This window comes from Rana temporaria (assembly GCF_905171775.1).
Source record: "Rana temporaria chromosome 10 unlocalized genomic scaffold, aRanTem1.1 chr10y, whole genome shotgun sequence".
Taxonomy (NCBI): Eukaryota; Metazoa; Chordata; class Amphibia; order Anura; family Ranidae; genus Rana; species Rana temporaria.
Genome location: NW_024404486.1, coordinates 32143 through 43067, shown reverse-complemented (window position 1 = coordinate 43067; position 10925 = coordinate 32143). Strand labels below are relative to the sequence as shown.

Sequence of the window (10925 nt, the reverse complement as noted above, 5' to 3'; positions counted from 1 at the left end):
TAAGTCCTTTGAGAATGTGGGCCTTAAACTAAAATGAAATATGACTTGAGAAGTAAATGCGATGTGTAGTGAATGTTCTCCATCCCATAATAATAAGAGAAGAGATTTCTCACTCCAGCCGTATAGAACGCACATGACGAGCGGAGGAGGAGGAGTCACACCGAACGTTCGGCCATTACCTGCATGCGTCAATCTCTTCAGAAGACCCGCCCAGGTCCCCCCACCCCCACATCAATACACACAATCAGAGGTCATGGCCATATTTTATTGGCAGCGGTACAGATGCAGAAGGTCAGGTGATCGGAGGGGGCGGACCCAGAGGAGTGCGAGGAAGTGGCAGATGGGGCAACAGCAGGGTGCCTGGGGGGGCGGCAGAAGATGGATTGGGGGGACAGTCACACAATCGGGGCACAGATCTGAAACTGGGGTGAAAAGTAAGATCTGGGAGGGATTTCTCGGTGGAAGTAGACAAAGGGGCAGATTGACAGATATTGCCCCCCGGGTTCAGGAGAGCGGGAAGAGGAGGAAGCCAGTGAAGATGCTATCGGTCCCATCGGTCGCCATCAGGTTGTTCTTCTCGGTAGTCTCCAGCCATACGGTCTCGTCTTTCTGCACCTCCAGTACCACGCCTCCTGTGGTCACCTGATAGATGTTGAGGACCTGGTCACAGAAGTTCACCACCTTCTGCTTGATGGCGCCGGGTTTGCCCCTCATGATGTTGATGCAGAGGTGACCCCTGGAGGTGACATGGTAGGTGAAGTAGTAGATGCCCGGGTACTGGCAGGTGAATTTCCCTGTCAGGGTATTGTACTGGTTGTTGACATTGATGAGGCTCTGGTCAAAGCGGACCGGCTGTTCTCTCCGGGGTAATCCTGGGGACATCTTCCTTACAGAAAAGGCAGAATGGCCGTCTGTCTTGTATTCTCCAGAGTCCCCCTTCCTCCCTTTCTGACCTAGTGGCCCAGGGGGTCCTGGGGGCCCCATTGGACCTTTAGGTCCCACTTTTCCAGGGTTTCCTGCAGGCCCAGGGTCTCCACGAAGTTCCTCCTTGTTCCAACCTTCAAAGACACCAGGTGGCCCTACAAGACAGAAGACATTTAATGGAGGAGGTCATTTCACCATCAACCCTTTTCCTGATTGGATGGATTGTCCTCACCCACGTCGCCCTTCTCCCCATCTACTCCATCATTTCCATCTGGTCCGGGAATACCAGGGACACCGGGCAACCCTGGCATGTTGGCCTGGCAACTCTGTGCTTCTGAGAAGGTGATGGACAGGAGAAGAATGAGGCCCAGTCTGAGGAGCCTCCCCCAGGTCTCCATCGTAGAGTCCAAGAAGAACAGCTGCTGAAAAGAGAAGACATGGGGGCCATTAATATCTGCAGAGACCCCCGTCATGGAGGATTCCCTTCCCACCCACCCAAATAACGGAGCATAACCCTGGAAACATGCACCCTCACCTCCCCCACCCCGCCTTGTCACCATGAACTCTTCAATTACCAGCAGATCATGTTCTACAAACAATAATTGGTCAGTCAGGAGGGCAGAAACTAACGGGGGATGGGGGAACAAGGATTCCCAGAGAGATTCCTAGGAAGAGACACCTGTCCATAATAGACTTCTGATTTCCTACCATAACCAATCTGCCCATGGCTGGAGAATCAAAAGGAACATTTCAGCTGTTGCCATGGGCAACATCACTTCTTCCTCATTATAGCACCCTGATGTTTAGGCCGGGTTGCCTTGGCCGATTATTAGGAGGTCAACTGATTTCACCCTAATTCTGGAATTGCTGCACTTCTCTCTTCTGTCACTGGGTGGCCGGGTATCTGGTGGCATTAGATCAGAGGAGGGCATTGCAAGGACAGATTAGGAATGTGGGGTGTCTCAGCCAATAGACAGAGATCTTGTTGGGTCCCTTGGCCTGCTGGGAGAACCTATATATTTGGGTGGAGTCAGGTGATCGGGGGGTTCTGTGTCACCTGGACGGCTGTCTGGGTGGACGTGTGTTGTATTGCCCCGGGCTGCTAGGCCAGAGCCTGAGGCCTATCCTGGGGACATCTGGCTGTAAATCTATCTGAGAGCCTATCCAGAAGTAGTGCAGGGTTGGGACTGCGGGCTTGTAGTCCAACCAGAAGTAACGTTTCCGCCAGTCTGGTCAGAGGTAGAGGGGTGACGTTTGTGGAGTGCCAGGCCAAGGACCCAGCAGGGAAGCGGGGGTGACGCTTGTGTGTGCCAGGCCAGGGACCCAGCAGGGAAGCGGGGGTGACGCTTGTGGAGTGCCAGGCCAAGGACCCAGCAGGGAAGCGGGGGTGACGTTTGTGGAGTGCCAGACCAAGGACCCAGCAGGGAAGCGGGGGTGACGTTTGTGGAGTGCCAGGCCAGGGACCCAGCAGGGAAGCTGGGGTGACGTTTGTGGAGTGCCAGGCCAGGGACCCAGCAGGGAAGCGGGGTGACGTTTGTGGAGTGCCAGGCCAGGGACCCAGCATGGAAGCGGGGGTGACGCTTGTGGAGTGCCAAGCCAGGGTCCCAGCAGGGAAGCGGGGGTGACGTTTGTGGAGTTCCAGGCCAAGGACCCAGCAGGGAAGCGGGGGTGACGTTTGTGGAGTGCCAGGCCAAGGACCCAGCAGGGAAGCTGGGGTGACGTTTGTGGAGTGCCAGGCCAGGGACCCAGCAGGGAAGCGGGGGTGACGTTTGTGGAGTGCCAGGCCAGGGACCCAGCAGGGAAGCGGGGGTGACGTTTGTGGAGTGCCAGGCCAAGGACCCAGCAGGGAAGCGGGGGTGACGTTTGTGGAGTGCCAGGCCAGGGACCCAGCAGGGAAGCGGGGGTGACGTTTGTGGAGTGCCAGGCCAGGGACCCAGCAGGGAAGCTGGGGTGACGTTTGTGGAGTGCCAGGCCAGGGGGACCCAGCAGGGAAGCGGGGGTGACGTTTGTGGAGTGCCAGGCCAAGGACCCAGCAGGGAAGCGGGGGTGACGTTTGTGGAGTGCCAGGCCAAGGACCCAGCAGGGAAGCGGGGGTGACGTTTGTGGAGTGCCAGGCCAGGGACCCAGCAGGGAAGCGGGGTGACGTTTGTGGAGTGCCAGGCCAGGGACCCAGCAGGGAAGCGGGGGTGACGCTTGTGGAGTGCCAAGCCAGGGTCCCAGCAGGGAAGCGGGGGTGACGTTTGTGGAGTGCCAGGCCAAGGACCCAGCAGGGAAGCGGGGGTGACGTTTGTGGAGTGCCAGGCCAAGGACCCAGCAGGGAAGCGGGGGTGACGTTTGTGGAGTGCCAGGCCAGGGACCCAGCAGGGAAGCTGGGGTGACGTTTGTGGAGTGCCAGGCCAGGGACCCAGCAGGGAAGCGGGGTGACGTTTGTGGAGTGCCAGGCCAGGGACCCAGCAGGGAAGGGGGGGTGATGCTTGAGGAAGATCCTGAGTGCTACAGTGAAAGAGCTTGGGGGATCTGAAGTCTAGTGGGAGAGGCGGGGAGCTCGGTAAGTGAAGACCCCCAGTGGGTGAGTGTGGGGAGTGCCAAGCCAGGGACCCAGCAGGGAAGTGGGGGTGACGTTTGTGGAGTGCCAAGCCAGGGTCCCAGCAGGGAAGCGGGGGTGAAGTTTGTGGAGTGCCAGGCAGGGACACAACAGGGAAGCGGGGGTGACGTTTGTGGAGGGCCAGGGGGACCCAGCAGGGAAGCGGGGGTGACGTTTGTGGAGTGCCAGGCCAGGGACCCAGCAGGGAAGCGGGGGTGACGCTTATAGAGTGCCAGGCCAGGGACCCAGCAGGGAAGCGGGGGTGACGCTTATAGAGTGCCAGGCCAGGGACCCAGCAGGGAAGCGGGGGTGAAGTTTGTGGAGTGCCAGGCCATGGACCCAGCAGGGAAGCAGGGGTGAAGTTTGTGGAGTGCCAGGCCAGGGACCCAGCAGGGAAGCGGGGGTGACGTTTGTGGAATGCCAGGCCAGGGACCCAGCAGGGAAGCGGGGGTGAAGTTTGTGGAGTGCCAGGCCAGGGACCCAGCAGGGAATCGGGGGTGAAGTTTGTGAAGTGCAGACAGGTGAGGGGGGTACATGATGTGACGGTATCGGTATGATATCCCCGTCAACGTTCCCTTCTTCCCATAACGAAAATCACCCCAATATTCCACGAGGAGGGATATCCCTGGAATCGCCAGAAAGCCACACATGAGACCAGCTTACTGCTTGAACAACACCGACTTTAATGTTATCACACACACAGCTTATATGTCATTTCCAAAACTGTTACAATGACAAATCTCCGCCCCCCTCACACTGTGGGGGGTCTTCAATACAGCTCCTTTGAAATAAAGATATTTCTTTGAACTACTCAGTAGCTAGCCGGCTCGGCACCGCATATAGAGAGATAATTATCACAATGAAGCAATCAGCATAATTAACACAAGCCACTTATCTAATCACAGTAAACAGTAAACACAGGGCTAGAACAATTAACATTTGAAACAGGGCTAGCTGCAGAAGAGTAATTACAATTAACAGCCTTAAACAAGCAGGGAGGATTAAACTGAAGCATATAGGTAAAAAGTCCGTCACAATGGCCCCCTTTTTTCTCCCTGCTCCGGCAAACCCGGTTGGACCTTCCCTGGTCCAGTAGGGTTGACGGGTTCAGAGCTTTAAGTCCGAGGTTAACTCCATTTGGCATGACTGACCTCCCTTGACAACTGCTCCCGACTCAGGTATGCCACCGGGTCGTCAGATCACACGCCGGTCAGTCCCCAAGTCTTTGTGCGATCTGCAAAGTCACCAGAAGTCAGTGTGAAGACGGCGAATGGGTCTGTGCGCCGCCATCTAGGTGTCCCACTATGGGAGGGGCAGGTTATGGCTCTGAAGTGACAGTCACAGGAGATTCATAAAAAGAAAAAGTTATATTTGTTGAAATGCTGTAGCACTGGTGCTCAGAGTCCGGGGGGGGGGGGGGGGGGGGGGGGGGAGGGGACTCAGAGCCCCATAAGGTCAGCCACCCCCTGCTCCCTCCGCAGCCGCCGGTTCTCCTCTTTGAGCTTCTCCAGCTCCATCTCCAATTCATGGAGCCTGGGGGGGTCAGCCCGCTGTGACCTCAGGTGGTTGTTCTCCTCCTCCATGCGGCTTATGCACTCCTCCAGCTCTATGTACTCACGGATCAGATCCTGCTTGCTCATGTCCTGCAGGCTCTCCACGTGGTCCTTCATCATCAGGAACTGGTGGTGGTGTAAGGGGCCACCGGTGGGCCCTTGGCGAACATCTCGGCCCGCATCTGGGGCGCCCGCTGCGATTCCATCTCCTCCAGTCGCTTCTTCTCCTCCCAGGTCAGCTTGTTATAAGGCTTCCAGGACCTCTTCTTCGTGAAGGGTGGCCGGCGGTGCCTCTTTCTGCCCAGCTCCCTCCAGGGCCCCTCCGGCTCAGGGCTGTCGCCCATGACCAGCTGACAATGGTGTTCCCTGTTGTCCGTAATAACAGATTGTACCATGAGGGCTTCGTAAGGGGTGCCCAATGGTTCTTCCTGACCCAGCTCCTTTGGATCCCAAGCCGAGTCTACACAATGGGCTGCTGCTGGTGGGCGGTACCCAGGTTGAGACCAATTTGACCTGGTGTTGTCATTCATGGGGCAATTATGCTTGAAGTGACCCAACTGTTTGCACCGGAAGCAGCGTTGTTCATTGTCCTCCTGGCGTGGGTAGCGAGGGCTATATGTCATCGGTCTGTTAGGCGGTTGGTATCTAGCGGCTGGTGGGTGTGAGGGCGCCGTTGGTTGTGGGGGTTGTACCCGTGGTGTGACCTGGTTTGTCTTGCGAGTATCCGCATATTCATCCGCCAACTTCGCGGCCTCTGGTAGAGTCATGGGCCTGCGATCTCTCACCCAATCCTTGACGTCCGTCTGGATGTGATTGTAAAATTGCTCCAGGAGCATTAGTTGCAAAATGTCCTCTGCGGTGGTGGCCTGGCTGCTGTTAACCCAGTTAGAGGCCGACAGGGACAGCTGGCATGCCCATTCTGCGTAAGAGTCTTCCGTGGTTTTGCGTGAGTCCCTGAACTTCTGTCGGTGGGACTCTGGGGTTACTGCATAACGAGCCAGGAGCGCTTCTTTAACCCGGGCGTAGCTATGGATATCCTGATCTGGCACGGTCCGGAAAGCATCAGAAGCTTTGCCTGATAGTTTGCCTGACAATATTGCGACCCAGTCTCTTCTAGCTATTCGGTGCAGGTTACATTGTCGCTCAAAGTCTGCCAGGAAGTTATCAATCTCACAGTCCTTTTCATCAAAAGCTTTAAAAGCGCTAAACGGAATCTTCCTTGCGTCTGCTGTGCTGTACTCACTGTTCGTAGAAGGTGCGGCTGCTTGTTGGACTGCTGCCAGTTTTAACTGTAGCTCTGCGTCCCTTATTTGTTTATCCTTCTGTAGCTCCGCGTCTCTTATTTCTTTAGCCTTCTGTAGCTCTGCGTCTCTTATTTCTTTAGCCTCCTGTAGCTCTGCGTCCCTTATTTGTTTATCCTTCTGTAGCTCCGCGTCTCTTATTTCTTTAGCCTCCTCCGCTAACAGGTCCATCACTTTCAGTACCACATCTGGCGTTGGGTTCGGGCCGAACCACGCTAGCTTCTCTCTCATTAGCTTGTTGGCTGGCGATTCCTCCTCCTGAATCACTGGTGTCTCCATCTCTTGTACCGCTGGCGTTGCTGCAATCCCGTCCTCCTGGTCTAGCTCTATTGATTCTGCCATGATGACCCGCTTGGTTTTGTTGCTAGCAATCCTTCCACGAACTTCCAGTAGTTCTTCCAGTGTCTGCTTGGAATCCGGGTGTGAAGGGGAATAGAAGGGAAAAATCCCACTGCTACCAACCAATTGTGACGGTATCGGTATGATATCCCCGTCAACGTTCCCTTATTCCCATAACGAAAATCACCCCAATATTCCACGAGGAGGGATATCCCTGGAATCGCCAGAAAGCCACACATGAGACCAGCTTACTGCTTGAACAACACCGACTTTAATGTTATCACACACAGCTTATATGTCATTTCCAAAACTGTTACAATGACAAATCTCCGCCCCCCCTCACACAGTGGGGGGGTCTTCAATACAGCTCCTTTGAAATAAAGATATTTCTTTGAACTACTCAGTAGCTAGCCGGCTCGGCACCGCATATAGAGAGATAATTATCACAAGGAAGCAATCAGCATAATTAACACAAGCCACTTATCTAATCACAGTAAACAGTAAACACAGGGCTAGAACAATTAACATTTGAAACAGGGCTAGCTGCAGAAGAGTAATTACACTTAACAGCCTTAAACAAGCAGGGAAGATTAAACTGAAGCATATAGGTAAAAAGTCCATCACAATGCATTTGAAACAGGGCTAGCTGCAGAAGAGTAATTACAATTAACAGCCTTAAACGAGCAGGGAGGATTAAACTGAAGCATATAGGTAAAAAGTCCGTCACACATGACTATAGATGCAGACAGGTGAGGGGGTACATGACTATAGATGCAGACAGGTGAGGGGGGTACATGACTATAGATGCAGACAGGTGAGGGGGGTACATGACTATAGATGCAGACAGGTGAGGGGGGTACATGACTATAGATGCAGACAGGTGAGGGGGGTACATGACTATAGACGCAGACAGGTGAGGGGAGTACATGACTATAGATGCAGACAGGTGAGGGGGGGTACATGACTATAGATGCAGACAGGTGAGGGGGGGTACATGGCTATAGATGCAGACAGGTGAGGGGGGGTACATGACTATAGATGCAGACAGGTGAGGGGGGGTACATGACTATAGATGCAGACAGGTGAGGGGGGTACATGGCTATAGATGCAGACAGGTGAGGGGGGTACATGGCTATAGATGCAGACAGGTGAGGGGGGTACATGACTATAGACGCAGACAGATGAGGGGGTACATGACTATAGATGCAGACAGGTGAGGGGGGTACATGACTATAGATGCAGACAGGTGAGGGGGGTACATGACTATAGATGCAGACAGGTGAGGGGGGTACATGGCTATAGATGCAGACAGGTGAGGGGGGGTACATGACTATAGATGCAGACAGGTGAGGGGGGTACATGGCTATAGATGCAGACAGGTGAGGGGGGTACATGACTATAGACGCAGACAGATGAGGGGGTACATGACTATAGATGCAGACAGGTGAGGGGGGTACATGACTATAGATGCAGACAGGTGAGGGGGGTACATGACTATAGATGCAGACAGGTGAGGGGGGTACATGACTATAGATGCAGACAGGTGAGGGGAGTACATGACTATAGATGCAGACAGGTGAGGGGGGTACATGACTATAGATGCAGACAGGTGAGGGGGTACATGACTATAGACGCAGACAGGTGAGGGGGGTACATGGCTATAGATGCAGACAGGTGAGGGGAGTACATGACTATAGATGCAGACAGGTGAGGGGGGGTACATGACTATAGATGCAGACAGATGAGGGGGGTACATGACTATAGATGCAGACAGGTGAGGGGAGTACATGACTATAGATGCAGACAGGTGAGGGGGGTACATGACTATAGACGCAGACAGGTGAGGGGGGTACATGGCTATAGATGCAGACAGGTGAGGGGAGTACATGACTATAGACGCAGACAGGTGAGGGGGGTACATGACTATAGACGCAGACAGATGAGGGGGGTACATGACTATAGATGCAGACAGGTGAGGGGGGTACATGACTATAGATGCAGACAGGTGAGGGGGGTACATGACTATAGATGCAGACAGGTGAGGGGGGTACATGGCTATAGATGCAGACAGGTGAGGGGGGTACATGACTATAGATGCAGACAGATGAGGGGGGTACATGACTATAGATGCAGACAGGTGAGGGGGGTACATGGCTATAGATGCAGACAGGTGAGGGGGTACATGACTATAGACGCAGACAGATGAGGGGGTACATGACTATAGATGCAGACAGGTGAGGGGAGTACATGACTATAGATGCAGACAGGTGAGGGGGGTACATGACTATAGATGCAGACAGGTGAGGGGAGTACATGACTATAGATGCAGACAGATGAGGGGGGTACATGACTATAGATGCAGACAGATGAGGGGGGTACATGACTATAGATGCAGACAGGTGAGGGGGGTACATGACTATAGATGCAGACAGGTGAGGGGGGTACATGACTATAGATGCAGACAGGTGAGGGGAGTACATGACTATAGATGCAGACAGGTGAGGGGAGTACATGACTATAGATGCAGACAGATGAGGGGGGTACATGACTATAGATGCAGACAGGTGAGGGGGGTACATGACTATAGATGCAGACAGGTGAGGGGGGTACATGACTATAGATGCAGACAGGTGAGGGGGTACATGACTATAGATGCAGACAGGTGAGGGGAGTACATGACTATAGATGCAGACAGGTGAGGGGGGTACATGACTATAGATGCAGACAGGTGAGGGGGGTACATGACTATAGATGCAGACAGGTGAGGGGGGGTACATGACTATAGATGCAGACAGGTGAGGGATTGTACATGACTATAGACGCAGACAGGTGAGGGGGGTACATGACTATAGATGCAGACAGGTGAGGGGGGTACATGACTATAGACGCAGACAGGTGAGGGGGGTACATGACTATAGATGCAGACAGGTGAGGGGGGTACATGACTATAGATGCAGACAGGTGAGGGGAGTACATGACTATAGATGCAGACAGGTGAGGGGGGTACATGACTATAGATGCAGACAGGTGAGGGGGGTACATGACTATAGACGCAGACAGGTGAGGGGGGTACATGACTATAGATGCAGACAGGTGAGGGGGGTACATGACTATAGACGCAGACAGGTGAGGGGGGTACATGACTATAGACGCAGACAGGTGAGGGGGGTACATGACTATAGACGCAGACAGGTGAGGGGGGTACATGACTATAGATGCAGACAGGTGAGGGGAGTACATGACTATAGATGCAGACAGGTGAGGGGGGTACATGACTATAGATGCAGACAGGTGAGGGGGGTACATGACTATAGACGCAGACAGGTGAGGGGGGTACATGACTATAGATGCAGACAGGTGAGGGGGGTACATGACTATAGACGCAGACAGGTGAGGGGGGTACATGACTATAGATGCAGACAGGTGAGGGGGGTACATGACTATAGATGCAGACAGGTGAGGGGGGTACATGACTATAGACGCAGACAGGTGAGGGGGGTACATGACTATAGATGCAGACAGGTGAGGGGGGTACATGACTATAGATGCAGACAGGTGAGGGGGGTACATGACTATAGACGCAGACAGGTGAGGGGGGTACATGACTATAGATGCAGACAGGTGAGGGGGGTACATGACTATAGACGCAGACAGGTGAGGGGGTACATGACTATAGATGCAGACAGGTGAGGGGAGTACATGACTATAGATGCAGACAGGTGAGGGGAGTACATGACTATAGATGCAGACAGGTGAGGGGGGTACATGACTATAGATGCAGACAGGTGAGGGGGTACATGACTATAGATGCAGACAGGTGAGGGGAGTACATGACTATAGATGCAGACAGGTGAGGGGGTACATGGCTATAGATGCAGACAGGTGAGGGGGTACATGGCTATAGATGCAGACAGGTGAGGGGGGTACATGACTATAGATGCAGACAGGTTAGGGGGTACGTGACATTCAGGTTGGTGGGTTTTGGTGACTTACCTCTGTGGCAGGACTCTGGCGGTGGTTGCTCGTTGGTTGTCGGTAGTCGGTGGACTCTGGCGGTGGTTGCTCGTTGGTTGTCGGTAGTCGGTGGTTTCTGGCAGTGGTCGGTAGTCGCTGGTCGGTGTTTGGAACGCGCCGCGCACTCGGATATCTGTCGGGGAAAAGAAGAAGTGGAATGTTTGCTGAGATTTGGAGAATCAGCAGATCTGACATTTCACAATCTCATCT

General features: G+C 53.9%; 1 protein-coding gene across 2 annotated transcripts; it reads right to left on the bottom strand.

Moving 5' to 3' along the window:
- Nucleotides 1-247: 247 nt before the first annotated feature.
- LOC120921969 (complement C1q subcomponent subunit B-like) lies at nt 248-10925 on the bottom strand. 2 transcript variants are annotated; one of them, XM_040334484.1, is made up of 3 exons: nt 10695-10925; nt 1157-1346; nt 248-1079 (listed from the first exon to the last, which is right to left on the bottom strand). In XM_040334484.1, the coding sequence occupies exons 1-3, from the start codon at nt 10908-10910 to the stop codon at nt 505-507; spliced, it is 981 nt and encodes a 326-aa protein (XP_040190418.1). In that variant the 5' UTR covers nt 10911-10925; the 3' UTR covers nt 248-504. The 2 variants fall into 2 exon arrangements, with proteins under 2 accessions (XP_040190418.1, XP_040190419.1); XM_040334485.1 differs by having other exon boundaries at nt 1157-1343.